Below are 27,949 nucleotides of genomic sequence, written 5' to 3'. Positions count from 1 at the left end.
CAGCCACAGATTGCACACAGCACAGTCAGTGATTTTCATACAAAGCGCTACACGGCGTTACCAACATAACAACCTAAACAACCTACTTACAATTTCACTACATCTGGAAGCGACACTGCATTTAATCTATATACCAACAGAATTTCACGGCGAATCTGAGTGCAGCACTTAACTTTGAAGCACGTCTCCAGCTGCCGCACCAGTTCATTCACACTCTGCGATGCTCCTGCTAATCGTACCGCAGCAGAACTCTCTGCGGCAAACCCGTGACAAGTACTATCTTCTGCCAATGCGCCACTCTTTTTGCTCTACATGTTTAACTTCTTTCCTGGACTCCCACCGTATTGACTGAACCACTGTTATGTTCCACCATGACGATGTCACTTTTCATATCTAAAATCTGTTGTTGACATTGTAGGGAACCAGGGCACCACAACACTGTAATTTGAGTTTTGATGCTGCAGCAGGAATAAGTGGGAAAAAATCTTATAAGATGGCAAGAGAGGAGGTGGCGGTGTTTGCGTGGTTGCTTGATGTTAGTGGATAGTCATGGTGGATCATCATAGCAAATTGGGGCCAAATTACGGAAGGGAAAGGAATGAGTTAGATTCCTTGCGCTAGATATACCTCAGAACATACAGGGTGTTCGGAAATTCCCGTTACCATCTTTTACAAACTTCTAGCTGCACTACATAGCGTCAAAGCTATAGACGCCGGCGCCTGTAAACGTATGTGTGTATAGGGTGACTCTGTGATAATGTTGCAAAGTTTCAGTGATGATGGAGAAGGATAAATGTGTCAGTTTGAGGTAAGGGTCCCTGGTTCGGAAACGGTTCTGATACCTCTGACAGTGGAATACATGCACCGGTGCTGTTTTTGCCAAGAATGTAAGGTATGCAACTTTCAGAGGTGGTAGTATTGACGAAAAGAAGAAAAAAAAGCCTTTAAACATGGGCTCTACAACGCATATCTGAGTAGCTATGAGCACTTGTTCATCTTCGCTAGTGTGAAAAACATTTCCTCTATTGAACAAGTGCTCATAGTTATTAAGGTATGCATTTTAGACCCCTTGTTTAATAGACATTTTTCTTGTGTTGGTCCATACTATCACCCCTGAAAGCTACCTACCCTACAATCTTAGCAACAATAGTACCGCGCATCTATTCCACTGTCTGAGGTACCAGAACCGTTTTTCCTTACAACTTTCGACTCGTTCGTTTTCGTTACTGGGACCCTTACCTCAGATTGATACATTTATCGTTCTCCATCGTTCTTATAAGTTTGTAGCATCCTCACAGAATTACCCTGTTTATACATACATTTACAGGCGTCTGCGCCTATTTGGAAATTTGTAGTAAGGTCTTATGGGACCGAACTGCTGAGGTCATCGGTCTATATGCCTACACACTACTTAATCTAACTTAAACTAATTTACGCTATGGACAACGCACACACCCATGCCCGAGGGAGAACTCCAACCTCCGACGGGCGGAGCCGCACGAACCGTGACAAAGCGCCCCAGACGGCGCGGCTAACCCGCGCCCTGTGCCTATAACTTTGACGCTCTGTAGCGTCATTGGATGGCGTTTCCAGACACGGTTTCCTATCCAAAATATTATGTAGTCACTCCCCTCTACAAGTCCTAGAAATTTGTAACGGGTATTTTCAAACAGCCTTTATAGGCACAATATCCTGTAGGGTTAGATGAATGGAGTTTTCCTTGCATGAGAAAATGGAGTGTCTGGATGTCATAGGAGGGAATAAATTTGTACAGGAGCAACATTGTACTTATTCAAAATGTTGTATGGTCCATACAAATAAAACAGTCGTAGCCCTCTCGATACCAATCTTTATGCAGGAAATAGTCAGTGGTATGATAGTCTATGAGCAAAAGACAGGAGGTAGGGAAGGAATTTAACAAGTTGATAGATGATGGTATTAGTGACGCTGCATGGAAATTGTAGGCAAGACGGAACACATGTTATTCGAACATACACAGAGATTGCATAAGGGCAGGTGGTGCTGGAATGTGACGTTAGACGTAGGAAGGCTACAGAGGAAAGAAATTTGGTGGTGGTAGGTAATTTTAGTGAGTGGGATTAGTGGATGATTATATGATACTGAGGTCCTAACTGAGTTAATGAAAGAATGAGTTAGATTTCCCAGTGTATTTGGCGTAGCAGATTTCAGAACTGGATATGATGTGATGATAAAAGTTTCCTTTGGAGAGGATGTGGAGCATTCAGGTGTGTAAGGAAAGACTGCTGAGCTCCGAATGTTTCGTCAAAGATACACCAACACTTGTGAACGACTGGGTGAGGTGGGCTACTTGTTTTGCAGGTTAATGTGAATAATGATAACGGACGCATGAAGTACTGGAATATCTACAGGCGTCTGTAATATTTGGGTGTACTGACAAGTCGCAAATGCACACAGTGCGTAAGTAGCACGACAAAAGAGAGCGAGAGAAATGCAGTTAGTAGACATACGCGTTCGTGCTGTTTTCTCCCGTCATTTGTCGTGTATAAAAACTTCGACTGCTTAGAAGTCACTCAACGAGGTAAGGACAACATTCCCGGGTCTGGGGAGACACAATTACTTGGTGCTCCGCGGAGACGTCCTCGGCTCTCCGATGCACGCAGTGGGACTCTCACTGCCGCGTGCGCTAGAAAGCGCTGGCTGGTTTCCTGCCCTTCATCCACATTAATCTACATCCGCTTCGCTTCCCATTACTTTTTCTTTCACTTTCCTTTCCCTCCTTAACGATCTTCATGATTACACTCGTCCCTTCATTAGCCGGCTGCGGAATCTCCCTTTTTCCTCTCCTAAGCTGATATTATCGTCCTCCGACGGCACGCATTCCGGAAATTCTTGACGTCTTCTTCCCCCGTCCGCGGTGACTGGTCCTTTTGTTCGCAGCAGTTCAGCGCAGCTTGTTTCGCCGTTCTAACCATCCAGAAGCACTCGGCTCCCCTCTTTCTCCTCCCACAATTACGTTCTTGGAGTACTGCTTCATTCGCAAGTTGGAGGCAATCCATGTGGCTTACTGCAGCACTATTATTCCTCTTTATTTTGCATATTACGCTGTATGCTGTATCTCTTAGAAACTTTCTTCCTTTACTGTTGTGTTCACTCCCATACGACGGCAACTGGAAATTCTTTGGAATATTGGATGGATAGTGTGTACCCTGTTTATGAAAGAAGATTGCGATATCGACCAGGAACGTATACATAGACTCAGTCCACAGGCCCTGGCGAGCGCATCGGTTCCGACCGACCGCCGTGTCATCCTCTGCGAATGGTGTCGTTGGAGGCGGCATAGAGGGGCGTGACGTCAACATATGGCTCTCCCGGCCGTTGTCAGTTTTCGTGACCTGGAGCCGCTACTTCTCAATCAAGTATGTCCTCTGCTGGCAACCTGTCCCAGTCCTCCCACGAATGAGAAATCCTTGTGAGTACCGGGAATCGAACCCAAGTCCTCCGCATGGCAGTCACTTCGTGCTGTTTTCTCCCTTCATGTGCACAAGAAGATCGGTTGTTTAGCAGTCACTCAACGATGCAAGGACACCGTTCCCCAGTTATATGGAGGCGGATCCCAGGAAGTTATACTTGATATTTAATTATAATATTTCTCAAGCATGCGACGAAAGTAACTGATCATTGCATTATATTAGCTCTGTTTTCGCAGTCTGGATGGTGCGTAAAGATATCGCACGTGTTGGGACAATAAAAGAGAATAACAACAGTCGTGGTAGAACTATTTACCAGTTTCATATATATGATGTTTGTAAATTCCCGTTACAAACACCTAGAACTTGTGGAGGGGAGTGAGTACATAATTTTAATACAAACCCGTGTCCAAAAACGCCGTTTGAAATCATATCTGCCAGGTAGGTATGCAGCAGGGTAGTAGTGGCAAGGGGGAGGGGGGAGCTGGGAGGGGGGGGGGGGGGGGTTACGTCGGATCGGCTGATGTCATTTGACGCCCATCCTTCCTCTCTGGCCTGGTACGAGCCTCATTCAGATGCCTGTGATTGTTAGAGGAACACGGTCGAGTACACGTTTCCAGAATACACCGACATGATCCCTGAAAATGCCGAAGCTCGCGGTAAAGAAAGAGCTGCTCGTCGCCTTCATCAGAATCGTTCTCTCCCCCTGCGGGTTCGGGGGTTAGAATAGGCCCGCGGTATTCCTGCCTGTCGTAAGAGGCGACTAAAAGGAGTCTCAAACGTTTCGGCCTTATGTGATGGTCCCCTCTCGGGTTTGACCTCCATCTATCCAAATTATTCCGAAGAGCGAGCCAATTGGGGAAGGGCACCTTACATGGTGCACTGTATCCTTCGTGCAATTAGACCTATTGCCGTCTTTCTCGTCGTTGCGATGGTGTCCCGCTCGTTTTCGATCTCATGGGCGGTTACCACGCTGCACTCTGCAGTGTTTCTTTTAACTGTGACGACGACCTTGGCCATTTTTGCACCTAAGATCCAGCACGGTAGCCAGTCCGTTGTGGTGGGGTCGCCATGTACCCTCTTGGTTGTAGCCCCCTGACAACACAGGGATCGCTCTACTGATGCCTGCGCCGTTCACTCCCCACGTATGCCAAGGAGTAGATGCCCATCTCCCTGGGGCATCGGGACTCCCGGCAATGGCCATCCTGCCAGGTGGCCTTTGCTGTGGCTGGGTGGCGCCCGTGGGGAGGGCCCTTGGTCGGAGTAGGTGGCATCAGGGCGGATGACCCGCAATGAAGCGTGGTACATCATCTCTTGCTGGCGGCCAGCTGTCAGCAGTCTCTAAGCGTTCCAAGGCTCAATTCAAGGCTAATGTGTATGACCCCAAATCGTTCCCCTCCCTGGCCACACCATGGGAGGAACGACGGGCTATGAATGAGAGCGAAAGATACTCGCCCCGGTATCTCGTCTGTACCAGAGCTGACGGGGAATCTTTTATGTCCGTGAAGCCTCAGTTCTTTGTAGAGCATTTAGAGGACAAGTTTGGGGAGGTGGAGGGCTTGTCTAAAATGCGCTCTGGGTCAGTACTGATACAAACGGCATCCTCCGCCCAGTCCCGCAGGTTACTTGCTTGTGACAAGTTGGGGGATGTTAACGTTTCTATTACGCCACATAAGAGTTTAAATATGGTCCAGGGTGTTATTTTCCATAGGGATCTCCTTTTGCAGTCTGATGACGAGCTGCGCGCCAACTTAGAACGTAGAGGTGTTCATTTCGTCCGGCGCGTTCATCGGGGTCCGAGGGACAATCAGGTTGCTACCGGTGCCTTCATCTTGGCCTTCGAGGGTGATACGTTACCGGAAAAGGTCAAGGTGATGGTCTACCGATGTGACGTCAAGCCCTATATCCCTCCCCCGATGCGGTGCTTCAAGTGCTGGAAGTTCGGCCATATGTCTTCCCGCTGCACTTCCAGCCTCACATGTCGAGATTGCGGACGCCCATCTCATCCCGATACTCCATGTGCCCCGCCTCCCATCTGCGTCAACTGCGGGGAGCACCATTCACCTTGCTCGCCTGACTGCACAGTCTTTCAGAAAGAGCGCAAAATCATGGAATATAAGACCCTGGACCGGCTGACCTATACTGAGGCCAAACGGAAATATGACAGACTCCATCCTGTGAGAATGACATCTTCGTATGCAGCTGCTACAACAACTGTGCTAGCTCCATCAGTTGCGAGACTTCCAGCCAGCTCGATAAGCAGTACTACTCCTTCTGCCCCCTTGCCCGTGGGGGGCTCTCCCCAACCGGTTGCTCCTGCACCACCTACCTCAGGAGCAACCTCCTCCCACCCGTCGGGGACGTCCGTCCCCGCTTCTCAGCCGGAGAAGCGCCTAACTTCTTCGGCTACTCTCGCCCGTAAGAGTTCCCTTGGGACGCTCCCTTCCCAGGGTTCCCCCAGCGGGAAGGATGACGGCCACCAGTGGCATAAGTCCTCACCAGCAGCCGGGCGTAGGGCTTCACGATCCTCCTCTGTCCCGGAGACTGAATCGGTGAAGCCTTCCCAGCCGGTGAAACCCAAGGTTCAGCGAGAGAAGTCCAAGAGAAAGACCTCTAAGGCTAAAGAACTTGCGGTGGCACCAACCCCACCGCACCTTTCGCGCTCTGCGTCTGAGGATGAAGTCGAGATTCTAGCGTCCGCTGAGGACCTTGATCTCGCTGGTCCCTCAGACGCCATGGATGCCTCTCGTCCGGGTACTGAATCGGTGGCAGTGAGTGAACAAGCGGCGTAAATTGCCTTCCCAGTCCTTTCACGCCTTTCTCAGCCATGGACAATACCATCCTCCAGTGGAACTGCGGCGGTTTTTTCCACCATTTAGCTGAGCTCCGCCAACTTCTCAGCCTTCGCCCTTTCTTCTGCATTGCTCTCCAGGAAACTTGGTTTCCGGCGATGCGAACCCCTGCCCTCCGTGGCTATCGGGGTTATTACAAGAACCGAGCAGCTTATGAAAGGGTGTCTGGTGGCGTCTGCATTTATGTCCTTCACACTCTGCACAGCGAGTCTGTCCCTCTCCAGACGCCTTTAGAGGCTGTCGCTGTACGCGTGTGGACGCCACAGGCTGTTACCGTCTGCAGTCTTTACATTCCACCGGATGGTGATGTCTCGCAGCATGTCCTGGCTGCACTGGTCGCCCAATTGCCGCCACCTTTCTTGCTATTGGGCGACTTCAACGCTCATAACCCTCTGTGGGGTGGGTCAGTGGCAACAGGTCGAGGCGCCATCGTTGAGCATTTATTGTCGCAGCTCGATCTCTCGCTGTTAAATGATGGTGCCTTCACACACTTCAGTGTGGCGCATGGCACCTACTCCGCCATTGACCTTTCAATCTGTAGCCATAGCCTCTTACCGTCTGTCCAATGGAGTGTGCATGACGACCTGTGTGGTAGTGATCACTTTCCGATCTTTTTGTCACTACCACAGCGCCACTCTTCTGGGCGCCCTAGCAGATGGGCTATGAATAAGGCTGACTGGGACTTGTTCTCCTCCACTGCCGCTTTTGAGCCTCTCTCTACCGATGACATTGATGCGGTGGTTCAATCGGTCACCACCGGCATCGTTACTGCCGCCGAATCTGCCATTCCCCATTCCTGTGGGTCCCCTCGGCGGAAGGCTGTGCCTTGGTGGTCGCCTGAGATCGCTGAAGCGATTAAAGATCGCCGGCGGGCGCTCCAGCGTCACAAGCGCCACCCCTCCCTCGACCACCTTATCGCCTTCAAACGGCTGCGTGCGCGGGCCCGCCTCCTTATCCGCCAAGGCAAGAAGGAGTGCTGGGAGCGGTATGTGTCCACCATTGGCCTCCATGTCACTCCCTCGCAGGTCTGGGCCAAGATTCCACGCGTCTACGGCTATCGGCCACCTGCCAGCGTCCCTGCGCTCTCACTGAATGGAGCAGTTTGTACTGACTCCGACGTCATTGCCAATCGCTTAGCAGAGCATTTTGCTATGAGTTCCGCTTCTGCGAATTACCCCCAGGCCTTCCGCTCCATTAAAGAGCGGATGGAACGTCGGAGCCTTTCGTTTCGCACCAACCACCCAGAATCTTACAATGCTCCATTTAGTGAGTGGGAATTTCGCAGTGCCCTCGCTGCTTGCCCTGATACCGCTCCTGGGCCAGATGGCATCCACTGTCAGATGCTGAAACACCTTTCAGTGGACTGCCAGCGGCGCCTTCTCGATCTTTACAACCGTCTTTGGGTCGAGGGGGAGTTTCCGTCGCAATGGCGGGAAGGCATTGTCATCCCCGTTTTGAAACCTGGAAAGAACCCTCTGGAGGTGGACAGCTACCGTCCCATTAGCCTCACCAACGTTCTTTGCAAGTTGCTTGAACGGATGGTGAGCCGGCGCTTGCATTGGGTACTGGAGTCTCGGGGCCTTCTGGCTCCGTCTCAGGGTGGGTTCCGTAAAGGCCGCTCCGCCACCGACAATCTGGTGAGCCTGGAGTCGGCCATCCGTACTGCCTTTTCCCGCCGTCAGCACCTGGTCGCTGTCTTTTTCGACATGCGGAAGGCGTACGATACGACGTGGCGTCATCACATTCTTTCTACGCTCCATGGATGGGGTCTTCGGGGTCCTCTGCCGATTTTTATCCGCAATTTTCTGTCGTGTCGTACCTTCCGCGTGCAAGTCGCGGCCTCGTATAGTTCCTCCCACGTCCAGGAGAACGGTGTGCCACAGGGCTCTGTTTTAAGTGTCTGTCTGTTTTTAATAGCCATTAACGGGCTTGCTGCGGCCGTGGGAAATTCTGTCTCCGCTTCCCTGTATGCTGACGACTTCTGCCTTTATTACAGCTCTACTGGCATTGCAGCTGTTGAACGTCAGCTACAGGGCGCTATCCGTAAGGCGCAGTCTTGGGCTGTAGCGCATGGGTTTCAGTTTTCGGCAGCCAAGACCTGCGTTATGCATTTCTGCCGGTGCCGAACAGTCCATCCTGAGCCGCGGCTTTATCTTACCGACGAACTCCTTGCTGTGGTGGAGACCCACAGGTTTTTGGGGGTGGTTTTCGATGCCCGGTTGACTTGGCTGCCTCATATCCGGCAGCTGAAACAGACGTGTTGGCGGCATCTAAACGCTCTGCGATGCTTGAGCAACACCCACTGGGGCGCCGACCGCTCTACACTGTTGCGGCTCTACCAGGCGTTAATCCAGTCCCGTCTGGATTATGGGAGCCTGGCTTATGGCTCAGCATCCCCATCTGCGTTACGGGTGCTGGACCCGATTCTCCACAGCGGGATACGCCTTGCCACTGGTGCTTTCCGCACCAGCCCTGTGGACAGCGTACTAGTGGAGGCAGGTGTACCTCCGCTGCGGTTCCGACGCCAACGTTTGCTGGCCGCTTATGCTGCCCATGTTCTAAGCTCGCCCGGGCATCCAAACTATCGTCTCCTGTTCCCGCGGTCAGTCGTCCGTATGCCAGAACGTCGGCCCCGGTCTGGTTGTACAATAGCGGTCCGCGTCAAGGAGCTTCTCTCTGGGCTCCAGGGTTTCACTGTTCCACCTCCTTTCCGGGCTACTTTGCATACACCCCCATGGTGTGTTCGTCGCCCTAGCCTTCGGCTCGACTTGGCACAGGGCCCTAAGGACTCAGTCCCTCCAGAGGCCTTCCGCCGCCGCTTTTATTCTATCCTGGCCACGTATCAGGGCTCTGGTGTTGTTTACACTGACGGTTCGATGGTTGCTGGTCGTGTCGGATATGCGCTCACTCTAGGGGACCTTTCCGAACAACGTTCCTTGCCGGATGGCTGCAGCGTTTACACTGCTGAACTGGTCGCCATCTTTCGTGCCCTAGAGTATATCCGCTCCTGCTCAGGCGAGTCCTTCGTTATCTGTAGCGATTCCCTGAGCGGTTTACGAGCTCTCGACCAGTGTTTCCCTCGTTCTCGTTTGGTAATGGCTATCCACGAGTCTCTGCATACTCTCGCCTGTTGCGGCCGCTCTGTGGTCTTTGTGTGGACCCCCGGTCATGTCGGTATCCCGGGTAACGAACATGTTGACCGCCTGGCGAAAGAGGCCACCAGTAAGCCATCTCTGTACGTTGGCCTCCCAGAGACTGATTTGCGGGCAGTCTTCCGCCGCAAAATCTTGGCGCTATGGGACGATGAATGGCGCGAACTGCCAATATCCAATAAACTCCGTGCTGTCAAGGAGACGACGGCTGTGTGGCGGTCATCCCTGCGAGCCACTCGCAGGGACTCAGTAGTTCTTTGCCGGCTCCGCATTGGCCACTCCCGGCTGACACACAGTTATTTACTGCGCCGGGAGGACCCTCCTCTCTGTCGCTGTGGGGCAGCTTTGACAGTGGCCCACATTTTGCTGGCCTGCCCCCTTTTAGCAGTGGTCAGGCAGACATTTGCGCTGCCTGCTACGCTCCCTGCCCTTTTAACAGACGACTCCACTATGGCTGACTTAGTTTTACGTTTTCTTCGGGCAGGGGGATTTTATCATTTACTCTGAGTGTTTCTGTTTTATTTTATTGTTTTGTGTTGACTCTGGCCTTTGGCCTATGATTTTCCACTGGTTTTTTAATGTGTTTCTAAGTGGTTGGCTTTTCCTTATTTATTTCTATGGTCGGCCAACCACCGTCACACTCTGTGTGGTTTTAGTTCGTTTTGTCTTGTCCTTGTCTCCGTCTCTCTTGTTCTGTATCGTCTGTGATCTCTTCTGTTCCTCTTTTTTTATTCTCTGTGGGTGTTCTTTGTCTTTGGAAAAAGGGACCGATGACCATGGCAGTCTGGTCCCTTTCATCCCCCAAACCAACCAACCAGAATCGTTCTTGGCAACGGCGACTCCGTCACGTACCCTTTTCGCCACAATTACACAACGGGTCCAAGAAACGGCACCTTCACCATCAGCAGGCGTGTCTGTGGTGCTCCAAAACGACGTCGCACACCCGAACTGGAAGACGCCGTACTGCATCATGTTCAAGGGAATCCGTCAAAAGTACACGAGCTATTTCTTTGGCTGTTAATGAGTGGAATTTTAACACAAGTAACGTACTGAGTCACGCCTAATCAATTACTTGTAAAAGTGGTCGGTTTACCTACATGTTTTCAAATAGTTGTAGCATGGTACGTTTCCACACGTGTCTTCCAGTCCATAATACTCGTATTATCTACCAACTCCTCTCTACAAGTCCTAGAAGTTTGTATGGGAATTTCCGAACACCTTGTATGATCACTAGATTTCGTATCCTTGTAATCTCTCAAATACAGCGCGTGCGTACTTAAATATGAGCATTTATTTAATGAAAACTGGTACACAGCCACTGCTTTGATTATAAGTTAATGTTAAAATGCAGTACCACCGTACTCTCAAACTGTAGGTTCCCTCAAATACCTCCATTTTCCTGCATTTATTAATTTCTGTTTATCTTATTGATTTCGCTTAAGTTCCTTATGTATTCTGTATTTACATTGACAACTGTCTCTCCTTTTTTAATTGGTTGTGTATCACTCTTCATGTTTCATACCTCTTAATGCAGCTTTGTTTAGTACTGATTTTATCTTATTTTATTAGTTTTGTTTATTAATAGAAACTGTTATGTAGGCATGCTATTCCTATTTTGTGCTAAAGGTTTTCCTGTCAGCCCCATTGTTATTTATGTACTGTTCTGTTTTTACTATTTTATTGCAAAGATGTTACTTACTGTATGTTTCTACTTCACTCTAGATGGTTTACTTCTCTTCCAATGTTGTCTGCTAACATTTAACTTCTTTGGTGATAATACTCAGTAAATGTCTGAAGATAGCCTTGTAAGCCGAAAACCGGTTAGCAATAAAAGTAATATTGTAGAACTAAAGCAAACTGGTGCTTTTCATTTATTATTATAATGTTGTTCTACCAAGAACCGACGAAAGATTCTGTTAATATCTACATTTTGCCTGCGAACCTAAAATCACTCCATCCCAGCATGCGATGTCAGGTACAATGGCGAAACACTGCATCCTGACACCGAAAATGAACGTAGCACGCTGTTCGAAAAAATTCCGATCCTACGACACTGATGTCAACCAGGAAATAGTCATTCATCTGCTCTCCCAGGACTGAAGCTTTTCATTATTATGCAGAGTAAATACGTGTGGCGAAGAATGTATGTTATATAACAGCGATGCTCTAGATGAGCCAGCAGAGAATTATAACGGAACACTGCTGGCTTCATTCGCCACCTTATCTTTTGAAGGGGAAAAACAATAAATGCTGAGGCGTACGGCACCATAGTGCAGTCCAGTCATCTCTCCGGACACTCTGTGACCAGAATCGTACTGAACCAGAGAATGACAGAGGAAAATACTGAAATATTAAACTCTTTTTCCGGAACTGTTTTACAGAGCAAGATCGAACTTTTATTGCTTCTTCAAATCGTCACTCGAACAACAAAGTGACATATACCGAAATAAGTGACCAGGGGACAGAAAACAACTCAAACCGCACAAAAGAGCAAAGGCTAAAAAGATCAGCTCGCTCACAGAGGGAAGGCCACTGGAGCTGACAGGATACCGGTTCGATTCTACACTGAGTATGCGATAGAACCTGGCCCTCTCCTCCCAGCGGTATACTGTAGGTCTCTAAAGGAGCGAAGCCTTCCTAACATTTGGAAAACAGTACAGGTTATTCCCCTCCTCAAGAATGGTCGTCTAACACACGCACAAAGCTACAGACCTCTTTCTCCGACATTGGTGTTGTAGAATTGTGGAACATATTTTATGCTCTCTTATTATGACGTTTGTGGAAACGAAAATTCCTCTGTAGCATGGCTTCCGAAAACAACGATCGTATGAGACCCAGCTCACTCTGTTCGCCCACGAGACGCAGAAAACAGTAGATACAGACGCCCAGGTAGATGCTGTGTTCCCCGACTTCCGAAAACCGTTCCAGTTCCTCACTGTCGCCTAATGAACAAAATACGAGCTACGGAATATCGGATCAACAGTGGGACTTGAAGAGTTTCTAGCAAACACAACACAGTATGCTTCTTTAAATGGAGATAAGTCTTCAGAAGTAACTTCGGGAGTGTTCCAGGGGAGTAAGTCCATTACTTTTCACAGCATATATAAAGCACCTAGGAGATAACGTCTGGAGTTGCTTGAGGCTTTTCGCGAGTAACGTTGTTGTACACACAGAAGTCGCAAAGCCAGAAAATTGTAGCGAAATTTAGGGAGACCTGCAGAGTATCGACCCTTGTTGTAGGGTGTGGCAATTGACCCCCAACATAAGCAAATTTAACGGTTTGCGAATACGTAGACAGAAAGACCTATGGTTGAAAGCTCAGAGTGAATTATGTCGAAGATCGGTTACCACCCTAACCCACTTTCTTCTCAACTACAACTTCCCTCTCACGTCCTTCGACTCATATAACTGCAGTCCGGTTTCTGCATAAGTTGTAATTAGCCATTCGCTCCCTGTATTTTATATCTGATACCTTCAAAATTTCAAAGACTGTACTCCAGTGCACGTCGTCAGAGGATTCGTCTAAATCTACAAATGATATAAACATTGGTTTGCCTTTCTTCAACTTATCTTGTAAGATAAGTCCTATGCTCAGTATGACCTCGAGCGTACCAAGACTTCTCCGGAACGCAAACTTATCTTTATTCATTCTTCTGCAAACAATTTATGTCAGTATATTGTAACCATGCTTTATTATACTGGTGATTCAGTAATATTCGTATCTGTCAGCAACTTCCTTCTTTGGAATTAGAATTATTACATCCTTCTGGTAGTCTGAGGATATTTATCCTGTCTATTATATCTTGAACACCAGGTGGAACAGTTCTGCCGAGGCTGGCTCTGCCGAGGATCTCAATAATTCTGAAATAATGTCGTCTACTGCAGTTCCCTTGTTTTGACTTTGGTCTTTCATTGTTCTGCCAAATTAGTCTGACGGTATTGTATGTACCGTCCCATATTCATTTACTTCCTCTTCACTTTTTATAGTAATGTCCTTAAGTTCATTTCCATTTTATAGCTTTCCTATATATTCCTTTCATCTTTCAGCTATGCCTTCCTTGCTTGTCACTGGCTTGTCACCGGACCTATTGTTATTCACACGGTTGCTTCTCTTTTCGCCAAAAGTCTCTTTAATTTTCCTAGCATCTTACTTTCCCCTATTCATGTGTGTTGAAACGGCTCTAAGCACTATGGGACTTAACATCAGAGCTCATCAGTCCCCTAATCTTAGAACTACCCAAACCTAAGTCACCTAAGGGCATCACACACATCCATGCCTGAGGCAGGATTCGAACCTTCGACCGTAGCAGCCACGTAGTTCCGGACTGAAGCGCCTAGTCATGCATGTTTCTACGGTAATGTCTGCTGAGATATTCTTAACTTTCTGTCATCGTTATTTTTTTAGACGCCTTTATTCTCTCTCGCTTGCTTCGTTTGGTATACTTCTATACACTGCGCAACAGAATTAAGGGATGCCTTTATCAAAACCCCGATATTGTCTTCCATTACGATGCATAAGTTTGAAATTTGCCTAAAAGATGCCTACAACCTTCCTCTGTAATGGTTCAAAAGCGTCGCGCCCTGCGACCTCACGCTCGGGTTGACGAAGCTTCAGATACCAAGGCGTCAACACATGCGAGAAAAAGACAGCAACTCAAAAGTGTTTGAGAGCTGTAATGTTGGTTAATGGTGTCACATTGGCACCAGCTTTCATCACAATTCTGTCCAACGCCATCGGAGCCATGTCACACGATGATAAACTCGTCACAGCCCATCTTACCCACATATGACCACTTCTTTTGACGCCTCTGCTATGGTGGTCAGAACTGCGGCACCCAGCGTTGAAATCAGTTTTTTTATGTGTAGTCGATGAAAACATTTCAGATACATCGCCTCAGGGAGTGGCATAAGGGCATCACTGAAACTTCACGTTTCCTTGGGGCGTTGATTCCCACACATTTCGGGATCAGAAACAACAGTTCGCTGTACAGTGAGCAACAGGATGAAGTTCTTGACAGTCTTTGGCCCTGCTGACACCTTCGGACGTTTTAGCCCTTCCCTAAGGACATTGTGGGGCTACATCCCCATCGAACGTGATCGAACACCTTTCTAGTGCAGTGCGACTGCAATGTTTGCTCTCACTTAAAAGCTGGAAACACCAGAGACCACTCAAAACTATCTGCCGAAATTTGAACGTGATCCGAAGCATCAAAGCGTACTTATGCTTTTTCAGCCCTTTTGTGGCGTGATCACGCGGGAGTGCAACATTAACATGTGCGTGAATAAAACGTCAAAGAGTCCCTCTAAGGACCCCGTGTTCGGTAACATCCTCGGTGCCGTCCACGGAATTTTGTTGAGGGCGTTACAAATGTATCTTTCAGAAACTTTGACGCCAATTCATCCTGACGGCTGCTCTAGCGCCTGAAGGTAGCCAAACCGCACAAAAGGACTGTCGAAGGATTGTCTGACCCTCAGTTACTAGTATAACCGCCAGGCTGACTTCGTGTCGAAACTTTTGAACGTCAGACAATCCTTCGAGAGCCCTTTGATGCGGTTTGGCTACCATCAGGCGCTAGAGCTCAACAAAGTTGCGTGGGTGGTTCCGAGGGTGTTGCCGAACTCAGTGATCTTATAGGAACCACTTGTCATTTTATTCAGACTCGTGTTAATGTTGCACTCCCACGTCATCAGGCGACAAGAGGGCATAAAACAGGAGGGTGAAAGATCCTAAACACCTTGCTACTTCGGATCACATTCATACTTCTCCGGATGGTCTTAAACACTACGCAATGTTTCCAACCGGAACACGAGAGCAAAAATTGCATCGCGCTACCATCCAAAGGACCGTGCTACCCTCCAAAGGGGTCCGATGATGTTCAATGGGGATGCAACCCCACAATGTGTTTAGAGAAGCACTGAAACATCCAAAGCTGTCAGCAGTGTTGCAAGCTGTCAAGGATATCTTCCTGTTGCTCATCGCACTGCCAACTGTCGTTCTCGACCGCGATATGTGTAGGAATCAACGCACCAAAGGAAGGGGTAGTTTCTTTGATGTTCTCTATGCCAGCGCCTGGGCTTTTTCATGTCGATTCTGAGCGGCAATGTATCTGAAATGCTCTTCTAGGACATCCATAAGAGAACCGTGTGATTTCAACCTGGATGTCGCGGATCTGACCTTCAAGGTAGATACGTTAAAAGGAGGGGCAAAATGTGAGTGAGTGGGGCTGTGATGATTTTCTCATCGTGCGACACGACCCTGGTGGCGTTGAGCAGAATTATGGTGAATTTCGGTGCTAGTGTGACATCAATAACCCACCTTTCACGTCGCATGAACTTGTGAGCTGTGGCCTTTTCTTCACGTGTGTCGGCACCTCGGTGTTTGAAGCGCTGCCGAGACCGGTTGTGACACGCAGGGCGCCACGCATTTTCACCATTACAGAGAAAGGTTGTAGGTACCTTTGAGCCAAACTTCAAAGTTATGCGTCACACTGGGAGACAGTTACGGAGTTTCGAAAAAGTGAACCTTTAATTTTGTTGCGCGGGGTATTTTCTCTTTTCTTCAATTATTTTGAAGACCTCATGTGTTACGAAAGGATTTCTCCTAGGCATTGTGTTTTTCTCCATTTGATGCTGTGCTGTCTTCACTATTTCATCCTCCCACGCTATCTATTTGTCTTCTATTGTGTTCCTTACCCTGTTTCAGTCAGTGATTGTCGGAAGCTCTCTTTGAAACTGTCAATAACCTGTGGTTCTTTCAGTTTACGGAAGTCCGATATCGTTAATTTCCTTTATTTGTAAAATATACATCTGTGAGTGTACAATAACAATGTGTACACTGGCAGGAAAAAAAAATCCCAAGACCAAAAAATAAGTAGCATAGAGTAATAAAGTTTCGGGAATACATACGTCTAGGTAACATATTTAAGTAATTAAAGTTGCAAGATAACACAGGGTTATATAAGTGCGAGAACAGCCATCGCAATAGTGAAATTCTGGTACATTAATAACTGTTGTAGCCACCAGTATGTTGAATGGAAAAGTGCGTACATTGTGTCGCAAAGGTGCTAGATGCCAGTTTGCGGGCTGAAGATCCACACCTGTTGCACTTTGTCGTTCAATAGAGGGATGTTTAATGCTGGTTATGGCTGATGACGGATTTGTACTCCATCGATGTCGCGTACGCGCTCGATTGCAGACAGATTTGGTGATCGAGCAGGCCGAGGCAACATGCCGAGAGTGATCCTGCTGTCATACGAAATAGCACCCGAGATCATAGCACTAGATGTAGGTTCACTTTGTCTAGGCAGCAGACAGTTTGGTTGCAGGTGCTCCCCTGGCCTTCTCTTAACCAGCACACTGCAATCACTGGCACTGAGGCAGAAGTTGGTTTGATGAGAACCTTCTGTCCGTCCTGCATTGAGCACTCCGTTGAAGTCGCAAATGGAGGTGGTTTGGGGTCAGTGGAATACACACTGCAGGGCGTCTGGCTCAGAGTTATACTTGAATTAAACGATTTGTTACAGTTCGTTGTGCCAACTGCTGTTCGATTGCTGCTGCAGACGCAATACGATGCATCACAGCCATACGCCAAATGCGGCGGTCTGCCCTCTCGGTAGTGCCACGTGGCCGTCCGGTGTTCGGTCTTCTTGTGACGGTGCCTTCCCGTGGCCATAGCTGCCATCAATCATTTACAGTGGCTATATCCCTGCAAAGAATTTCTGCAGCATCGAAGAGGGAACATCCAGTTTTTCGTAGCCGTATTAATCGACTCCGTTCAATGAGTTACTGAAAATGGTGTCTTTGTTGCCTTAAAGGCATTCTTGACTAACCTCAACTCACCACATCCACTCTCATAGGTAACTAACGCTCATGACCGTTACAGGGTGTGTTTAAAGGCAATCTGATTTGCATCCTCCTAGTGGCGTCACTAGCGCCACTCCTTTACGAAGGCGGTAAATTTCAGTAGGCGTCGTCTTTCAGATGTACGAGGGCAGTTCAATAAGTAATGCAACACATTTTTTTTCTGAAACAGGGGTTGTTTTATTCAGCATTGAAATACACCAGGTTATTCCCCAATCTTTTAGCTACACAACACTATTTTTCAACGTAATCTCCATTCAATGCTACGGCCTTACGCCACCTTGAAATGAGGGCCTGTATGCCTGCACGGTACCATTCCACTGGTCGATGTCGGAGCCAACGTCGTACTGCATCAATAACTTCTTCATCATCCGCGTAGTGCCTCCCACGGATTGCGTCCTTCATTGGGCCAAACATATGGAAATCCGACGGTGCGAGATCGGGGCTGTAGGGTGCATGAGGAAGAACAGTCCACTGAAGTTTTGTGAGCTCCTCTCGGGTGCGAAGACTTGTGTGGGGTCTTGCGTTGTCATGAAGAAGGAGAAGTTAGTTCAGTTTTTTGTGCCTACGAACACGCTGATGTCGTTTCTTCAATTTCTGGAGAGTAGCACAATACACTTCAGAGTTGATCGTTTGACCATGGGGAAGGACATCGAACAGAATAACCCCTTCAGCGTCCCAGAAGTCTGTAACCATGACTTTACCGGCTGAGGGTATGGCTTTAAACTTTTTCTTGGTAGGGGAATGGGTGTGGCGCCACTCCGTTGATTGCCGTTTTGTTTCAGGTTCGAAGTGATGAACCCATGTTTCATCGCCTGTAACAATCTTTGACAAGAAATTGTCACCCTCAGCCACATGACGAGCAAGCAATTCCGCACAGATGGCTCTCCTTTGCTCTTTATGGTGTTCGGTTATACAACGAGGGACCCAGCGGGAACAAACCTTTGAATATCCCAACTGGTGAACAATTGTGACAGCACTACCAACAGAGATGTCAAGTTGAGCACTGAGTTGTTTGATGGTGATCCGTCGATCATCTCGAACGAGTGTGTTCGCACGCTCCGCCATTGCAGGAGTCACAGCTGTGCACGGCCGGCCCGCACGCGGGAGATCAGACAGTCTTGCTTGACCTTGCGGCGATGATGACACACGCTTTGCCCAACGACTCACCGTGCTTTTGTCCACTGCCAGGTCACCGTAGACATTCTGCAAGCGCCTATGAATATCTGAGATGCCCTGGTTTTCCGCCAAAAGAAACTCGATCACTGCCCGTTGTTTGCAACGCACATCCGTTACAGACGCCATTTTAACAGCTCCGTACAGCGCTGCCACCTGTCGGAAGTCAATGAAACTATACGAGACGAAGCGGGAATGTTTGAAAATATTCCACAAGAAATTTCCGCTTTTTTCAACCAAAATTGGCCGAGAAAAAAAATGTGTTGCATTACTTATTGAACTGTCCTCGTAGAAACACGCCTATCAACTTTCGTTTACGTCGTACAACTCCTCGGTGTCGGGCCTTTTCCCGTCAATGTATATACGGTGTGGGACAGATAGGAGAGCGTGCATTTGCGGCGTGTTGCAGAGTTCTCGCCGGAGCGGTGCGGCGGCAGCAGCGGCGGCGACACGGTGGCGGCGTTCGACCGGCGCTGCTACGAGCTGGGCGCGTCGCGCGGCTCGTTCGCGCAGGCGCGCGCGGCCTGCAAGGCGGCCGGCGCCGGCGGAGACCTGGCGCACGGCTTCGGGGGCGCCGGGCGCGCCGCCGCCTTCCTCACGGCGCAGCTGGAGCGCCGCCGCGCAGACCTGCGCACGCAGCTCGTCTGGATAGGCGCGCAGCGAGAGCCGGGCGCCACCTCCCGCACCTGGCGCTGGGTCGACGGTGAGTAGCCTACTGCTGCAGGTCGCACCCAGAGTTCTGGCTCAAACATCATCACCCTGACATCCTGTTATAAGAGAAGGGGCTCAATTTAGAATAAACAGCAACAGTTTTAAAGGAGTCCAGGGGTACACAGTAAGGACGTCAGGGGCAACCTTTGGGCATTGAGGGAAAGCAAAAACGTACCTTTGACGCTCGTAGGGACGCGGGAGTGTCAAACGTGACGCCGGCCGCTCGCCCGGGGAAAACCACGGGCCGTGTAACGACCTTGGAGCGTCACGCTAGTCGGCTTGACCGCTACACTTCTCGAATGCTCGGCACCGAGCGAGGTGGCGCAGTGGTTAGCACACTGGACTCGCATTCGGGAGGACGACGGTTCAATCCCGTCTCCGGCCATCCTGATTTAGGTTTTCCGTGATTTCCCTAAATCGTTTCAGGCAAATGCCGGGATGGTTCCTTTGAAAGGGCACGGCCGATTTCCTTCCCAATCCTTCCCTAACCCGAGCTTGCGCTCCGTCTCTAATGACCTCGTTGTCGACGGGACGTTAAACACTAACCACCACCACCACTCGAATGCTCGGCATCCTGCGGGCCCCACGGGTTATCAGCATTTGACTGGAAACATGCCCTCTGAAGGTCTTAACTTTGTCGTGTGCTATCGAGAACTTGCATTCATTTAAACACGCATTCAAGGATTATTAATCTCGTTTGAAATAGCTACTCGCTCTCCGCCCGTGACAGGCAACGGCCTTGCCGCAGTGGAAACACCGGTTCCCGTCAGATCACTTAAGTTAAGCACTGTCGGGCGTGGCCGGCATTTGGATGGGTGACCATCCGGGCTGCCATGCGCTGTTGCCATTTTTCGGCGTGCACTCAGCCTCGTGATGCCAATTGAGGAGCTACTCGACCAAATAGTAGCGGCTTCGGTAAAAAAAAAAAAACTATCGTAACGACCGGGAGAGCGGTGTGCTGACCGCAAGCCCCTGCTATCCGCATCCTCAGCTCACGGTGATACGGCGGTAGGATGGTCCTGATGGGACACTTGTGGCCTGAAGACGGAGTGCTTTCTCCTCCCGAGACGGCTGCTGCCACTCGTTAGACCTGTAGTATCACGTGCTGTGACGTACGCGCCGCGGCCTGTCTTCCTCGTGGACCTCTGTCCCGCGGCGGGAGGGTGCCGCTAAGAGCCGCCCAACTTGCTTTTCTAGTATGCCCTCCCTGTACAGTTCCACACGCTGCCATCACATCTATACAAGCAGAACACCGCACCAGCCCTAGCAGTCAGTGGTTTCAACTCCTGATGACGATGTCGAAGACAGATATAAAAACTCGAATATCTTATGACGCGGCTTGTAAACCGAGAAGATTTTATTGAAGCATGCCACCGCGAAAGACTCCGAGGACACATAACCTAAAACGTTTCGTTTCCCTGCATGTCAACTTACCGCAAGCAAAGTCGTCCATTTCCACCAGTTCGCTTCAGCGGGCGGGAAGGGTTGCGTGGAACGACTCGACGCGCGCCATTGTGTCCGGCTCTGGCGAGTTTGGAGTGACACGGCGTAACGAATAAGTATCCCAGATTGTAACACTTCGTGGGTTTCTTTACTCGTATGATTTTTCCTCTCAATGTGCGCGCGTGTGGCCACCAAACAGGGTAATGCGTGCGTGTGATACGGCAAAAAGACGTTCATAACTTTAATCTCATTTCTGTCCTGTGTCCTCTAAACAGCAACAGAGTACCAGCCGAGCTCGGAGCTCGTGGTACAGTTCAGCGTACAGCGTGGTTCATCTTCCTCTACCCATTTCGTTTAATGCAACCCTCTATTCTATATCCGGCCTTCAAAATCAACCAGCAAGATTTTAATATCCTCTCGCTCGCTACGCGCGAACTACTAGCTCTACAGAAAAAAAATCAGCAGGATCTTTTTTTGTAGGAAATTTAATGTAGTTAAATTTTGTGCTGGTGTACGTTTTCGCTGGAGGCCATGATTTTCGAGTTGTTCAAGAAAAACATACGATAGGGACCGTCAAACACATCTCCACCCCAACACTCATTCCTCACCAGTCAGTATTTTTAATACGTTGTTCGTGGCACTCCCTCCTACCACTCTACAAAAATTTCAAACACATGAACCATTCTCAATATTCGAACTGGTTTGGTCTCTATTGATTGGGCTATTACGCCACCATCATAGTCGGCTATTTGGTTAACATAACTAATTTACACGTACCCTTGCGGATAATGAAAGAAAAACGACTTTTGTGAACTTTGCACTAAAGCTATTTACGTTGACAATTCGATCCAGACTTAACCCTTACAACCGCAGTAGCTTCGTTGTCAGAGGGAAGGACGAATATAACGATGTAATTCTTTACTTTATGCTGTTAAAATTCACAAAATTGTTAGGTAAAATTTGCATACACGTCAGTTTACAATTTGTAAGTATTCGACTAAGCTGGTAGCATAATAAGGCCAGTCAATGAAGACCAAAAATGGCAACTGTGGGAAATAATTCACGCAGTCACACGTTTTCGTATAGTGGTAGGAGCGAGTGCCATGAACAACATACTAGAAGTACCGACCGATGGGGTTTGAGTGTGGGGGTGGGAACTCGTTGCAAGGACACTTTTCTGCGTTCATCCCGAGTAACCCGAAAACCTCAGCCTCTAGCGGAAACGGGTCCCGCTACAAAATTTAACTACATTAAATATCCTACAAAATGATCCTGTTCATTTTTCTATAGGACTGATACTTTGCACGTAGCGAGCGAGAGAAGATAAAAGTCTCTCTCGTGGTTTTTGAAGGCCTCATATAGAACTGCGGTTTAGGGGCAGCGACATCGCCCGTATATTCCTAGCATTTATTAATATCTGCATTAATAATTATGCTGATAAAATCGTGTTAAATTCTTAAGGATGCTATAAGAGACTGTAAAACTATCCTCCAAACGTTCGGAGACGTGGACAAGAGATAAGTGAGAAAAAAACTTAATGACTAGTCAACAGACCCCACATGGTTTTGTAGCCTGTATTTGCCGTTTCAGCCATTACGCAACAAAGCAGCAGATACAAATACTTAGCCATCCGTTGCCGGTGTAAGTTTCATCAAAATCCTTCTGGGTGTACTGCCACAACCTCAAATAAAGAACTTAAAACACCAAAATAGCTGAAGTTTCGGACTTGTTGCAGCGGCCTCTCTCAGTCTATGCCCTGAAGAAGGCCACTGAAACACAACCAAAATATCAGATGTTTTAAGTACTTTATAAGATGAGGAGACAGAACACCCGGAGATACGTGAATGAGAGGAGCAGATGCACTACATTTTCTATTCTGCTGTACTCGCGTTGTAATCCCAAAGAGTATAAATATCTATGGAGTAAGCATTCGGATACGTAGAACGAGAATTACGTCCGCAATATCTCCTGCAGCTCAAGTCTCGGGAATTTTGGCCCGTATAGCACGTAGCGTATTTTGAGTGTTATACTTCCGCTGCTACAGACAGATCACCTGAAGAAGTAACATGAAACTTTGCATACGCCTTTTACAGACGTCTTAACAATACGATACCAGGAACTGAAGTTGGCTTAAAGATGCGAAAAGCAACGGTGTTGTGCTTTCTCGCCACAGTATGATAGATCAGATTCCACTCTGTGTACGTCTTTTTGGTAACGTGATAAGAAGTGGCCGCCAACAATATTTTTTCTCTTGCAGTTATTCATGATGTCGAATTTCTGTTCTAATTAAGTACGTTACAGCGACACTGTAGACGGTGCCAAAGTGTAACAAAAAAACAATGCATTAGGAACTATGAAATTAATACAGTAAATACGGTAAGCGATTTGCACCACCTGCTTGTCCATTACTATTTTCAATTTTTCTTCGTCTATAACATTTTTTCGCCATCTCATCAGAAAAGTAAAACCATATGCACATACATAAAACACATACATAAAAAATTCAAGATCAATGCTCGAACTTTGGAGTAATAAAAGAAGTAACAGCCAACAACATTTTTTTTTTTTAGGTTTTCTGTTGCACTGATTCATACTGACGAATCTGTTGTAATTAATTACGGTACAATGACACTGTATAGGAAACTGCCTCATGCAGAAATACTGAGATACACACAAGGGTTTGAGAACCTGCTTAAGTTGGAAGAAATTAATCAGACTGTCGTGTATAAATTTCATCTACGTATGAACATAGCGCCAAAATGTATACACTGACTGGCAGTTCATTCAAACGCACTTGCAAATTTATAGAGCACTTGTGTCGTAAACACATGGTCATAAAATAGGAGAAATTATCTCTACAATACAAGACATTATGATACCACACATGGATAATTTTCAACATATAAAATGATATACATTTGTTGTACGGACCTATGAAAAGTAACTGATCCACCTTTCACGTACTTCTCTTCACATCTGTAGCAACGAAAATACTCCACTACAGCTGTTACTGAAACGCAAACGTGCAGAAACGTATATAAGACAAGGCGAATACGTGTAATATTTAAGTTTCGCTATTACCGCAAATTTGAGACAAGCAGTGTCGTCCCAAAATCATCAATGACTAACGCGTTTTTTTTTCTGTGCACTATGGGACTTAACATCTGAGGTCATCAGACCCCTAGAACTTCGAACTACTTTAACCTAACTAACCTAAGGACATCACACGCATCCATGCCCGCGGCAAGATTCGAACCTGCGACCGTAGCGGTCGCACGGTTCCGGACTGAAGCGCCTAGAACCGCTCGGCCACACCGGCCGGCAGCACGGTTCCAGACTTAAGCGCCTAGAACCGCTCGGCCACTCCGGCCGGCACTAACGCGGTTTGATGTTGGTAACATGCACAGTAGACCATGCTCACACCATAGATGTACATACTCTATGTCCAATCCGGAAGATACCAAAATGCAATGTTTTATGTACAGTGATTATATTTTAACAAATCATATAAAAATGACGCGTTTTTGATGGACGCTTAGTGTGCCCGTGGCTACAAACAGCTTTCTACCTGAAGGGTTATCAAATCAAATATGGCGTGTTCCCGTTCATTCTCCATTAGCCAATTACACCACAGCTGCAACGGCTTGTCGGCCGACATGCGTGGTTGGTAGCGGAAATAACCATTAGTTCGTATTTTGCAGCAAGTAGATTCCTTGACAGTGCCGAATACATAAGGTTTAAATTTACATAGTTACTTTTACAGGCCTAGCTCACCCTTAGGCTGGCTGACAACAGCAGCTTTCAGAATCAGATCTATCCCCAAGCTCTTGGTGAAGCTGTAGATCCGCCCCTTGCTACCGAGTGGAGTCTTGCCGTGGTGGACTACGCAGGGCGATTGCCCTGTCACCAGAACTGAATACCATTGCTCGCCCTTACGACTGCGGCTGTTGGAATTTCTAATCAGATTAGGATGTAGATTTACAACTAGGACTTTACAAATTATACGTTAAAATGTCTATACCTAAAATCAAAGTAATATCTCTGTTGTGATGATACAATCTAACCCTCCTAAGCAGTATTAATTGTAATCTAGCAAATTTCAAATATTTGTGTGGAATCGTTAAAAGAACACTGGCAAGAAGAAAACTAGAGACGATAAAATGATGAAATTCTACAAAACAGTGACTTTAACGAGGTGCCTGTGGAGTAGTGAGAGTTTAGTGTTAAAAAGAAGGGCAAAGGCAGAACACAGATTGTGGAAATCCTGAGTTGGGCTTTTTGTTTCACCATGAGACGCTGAAAGAGAAAAGTGGACATACAGCAGCAACCGAACGTCTCAAGATTATAGGAAAAGATTGTAGATTACAGAAATGTGTGTTGGGACCACTTACAGAAGACGTTCGTTTCCTGAGTTACATCTCTCTACCAGAGTTGGGTTCATAGTCTCCTTGAGTTTTTGAACAACATCTTCGCCACTAACTGCATCAATTTTATCGGAAATCACTAAATTGCAATTTGAATTTTAAGTCATTAGCAAGTGGTTTAGCTGCAACCAGTAATGAACACTGAAGCTAGATATTAACGTACCATCGCTGGTGGGGCTATAGGGAACCCACTCGTATGATTAATTAGGATGAAAGAAATTGTCTCAGATTGGTAATTAGAGAGCATTTTATTGCAGTCTGAGACAATTTCTTTTTTTCCTAATTAAAGCTACGAAACGAATATAGTTATTACACAGTGTATTTTTGAAACACAGGAACCATCAACATGCGTAAAAGAAATAAAATGGATGTGAGCTTAGAGGGCTATTGGCAGTATTCCTTATACACACTATTCGTATAGACGATCAAAATACAACGTTCATTCAGAGAACATTTGATCAAACTCACTAATAAAACACTCTACTAGATATGCCAGAATACAACAAATGGAAATTATTCTCAAGGGATTTTGTGCTGTCTGTACGTCTCAGTATTGCACATCATACAGGTAAAAGGCAGGTTGGGGTCAGCTTCAACGTATTTACAAAAATGCCGAAGTCTAAATTTAAGGCGCACGGTAGCGCTATGATGCACAAACTTTTGGATGTGTAACCAAATATACTCTAATGTGTAAAGCTAAAAATTAGGGGAAAACAAGGAACACAGCACTTTGCTGTGGTAAAATATAAACACAACTATTAATCTGAAAAGTAAGTTCCCTGAGTCGATCATGTTTATTGAAGCCTTTGGGAATCTGCATAAATCAACATTTGGAGCACTAATGATAGTACTCAATCGACGGTGCAACTATTTCCCATCGTGATTGTCGTAGAGGCCCGCACCTTCGCTATATTTACCGAGATACTGGTTAAAGAGTGGTCCAGAATACGTATTTAGGTATTTAAGCAAATGTTCAATGAGCACCATAAGTGCTTCACAGAATACAAAGATGGGTTAAATCGTCGAATCAATTTGTTCAAATTGGCGCGTTATTGGCAGAGCGTGGCAGCGAGTACGTTACCTTTAACAACCACTACAGTCAGATACTTTTGTAAATTCTTTAATGACTACCCGGTTTCGGGTGCTAAGCTATTTCCAGCTGCCCATAGATATACGTCTTGGCCGATGGCTGCGTCAGACCTGCAGAATATTGGCACTTACGTGAACCTGCTAGAAGCAGGCTGTTAGAATTTACACTTAAAATCGGTTTAGCCATTAAAGAATTTACGTGAGCATTTGGCTGCAATTATTAAGAGCTATCCATATGGCTCCTCGGTTTACCAAATAAATTTGCAGTCAGTTATACTGAGCTCGAGTAGACAAGAGCATACGATATTACACTGTACAAAGAATTCATCGTCTCTCCCATTGTCCTATACATTCTACCGACTGTTTATCATATGTAGCCAGTCACAATCCATTCTTTTCCTCGCAAAAGCAGGGACGGAAGGTTTTACTCACCTCACCTAGCCATGTCCGTAAATGATTACTACACGAATGTTTACATTGTATATTATAATAACATTGTCTTTATTCGTCTACTAACTGTAATTCTGGCGAATAAATTTAAAAAAAAGAAAATTATTTGAAATTGTTTTAGGTAAAATACCTTTAGTGTACCTAGATTCTTATTATAATCAACTGCAAACGCCAGTTTTCTGTAAAGTGATCCGTTATGCGTGGTTTGCCGCGACATTATTGCCAACGCGTGAAATCATCAGCAGTGTTAACGACGTTTCTTTCCCGACTGAGGATCAGACGAATAAACGTCACTGTGGCAGACCTAACTTCGCACGATGCTCGTGGTGTCCGATATGTCTATGTTCCGAATGTTTCTACAATCAGTATCATCCAAGGCAATACACCAAATCTTCCTGAAGAATAAACACAGGAATAAAATATAAGAATTACCATAATAATTAATATAAGCATGAAATATAAGAATACCAGAACTTAAAAAGATTATGAGCCCTAAAAATACCATACACACATATATGATAAATGTATAACACTTATTGTGAAACCCAGTTGTAATTTTACAATTAATATAATGTAGTTGTATACCCAAACTTGATAAGAAACATTCGTGTAGTGACCTTCAACGGACATGGACAGATAAATGAAAATGGAAATGAAACAAATAAAAACATTAATCGGGTTTCGAACACGGGTCGCAAAGCTGATAAGCTGGGATGCAAACCACTGTGACACCATTTCAGCTGAGATTATCGTGCGCTGAAAGGATATACAGTACTTTGACTGTCGTTTTCTCAGAAACGATCGAGTATGCGCGTATAAGGCGAGACACGTGTTCACTTACTTTGACTCCTCTTCCACCGAGCGAAGTTTCTTGGAAATCGAGTTATGCCACTTGCGTGTTCTCCTTGTCATTTGGGAGGCGGGCTCACAGGGATGCGGGTAATTAGTTGACTAATACAGCAGCTGAAGACGCCTGTAATAGGGACATTGTGACACAATGTATTTTTCCCCTACATTCCATTACGTAGCAGTTGACACCCAGTCGCACGACAGTGGGAGGAATATTGGCTAAATGGGAGGGAAGACAACCCTTAGTCGGTGATACCGACTACCTGCCTGTGGCATAGCTGCTTCCTGTTATTGAGGCGACATTGGATTTGTCGCTGCCCCTTGATGCATGGATTCCTTCTGTGGCGAGAATACCAACCATTGTGCAGTGCTTGTAGTGGTCAAACGTCAGTGCACAGACGTATTGTTAGGATGCACCTCAAAGCTAATGAGAGGACAGAGCGATATATGGAGCGCGTCTTGCCTTGTGTTTCGGACGACACGAGATATCTCAA

The 27,949-nt window shown here is 47.0% G+C and overlaps 1 protein-coding gene and 1 pseudogene across 1 annotated transcript in view; both read left to right on the top strand.

Annotated features, from left to right (window-relative positions):
- The window catches only part of LOC124609553 (sushi, von Willebrand factor type A, EGF and pentraxin domain-containing protein 1), a 540,650-nt gene that overhangs the window by 420,094 nt on the left and 92,607 nt on the right, over positions 1-27,949 (top strand). The window contains exon 7 of the mRNA XM_047140081.1: positions 18,899-19,192. Coding sequence (XP_046996037.1) covers positions 18,899-19,192 — 294 coding nt within the window. The remainder of the gene's footprint in view (positions 1-18,898; positions 19,193-27,949) is intronic.
- Positions 19,930-20,047, top strand: LOC124560710 (annotated as a pseudogene).

The sequence above is a fragment of the Schistocerca americana genome, chromosome 1 (genome assembly GCF_021461395.2).
Source record: "Schistocerca americana isolate TAMUIC-IGC-003095 chromosome 1, iqSchAmer2.1, whole genome shotgun sequence".
NCBI lineage: Eukaryota > Metazoa > Arthropoda > Insecta > Orthoptera > Acrididae > Schistocerca > Schistocerca americana.
This window is presented reverse-complemented; position numbering and strand designations above follow the sequence as displayed.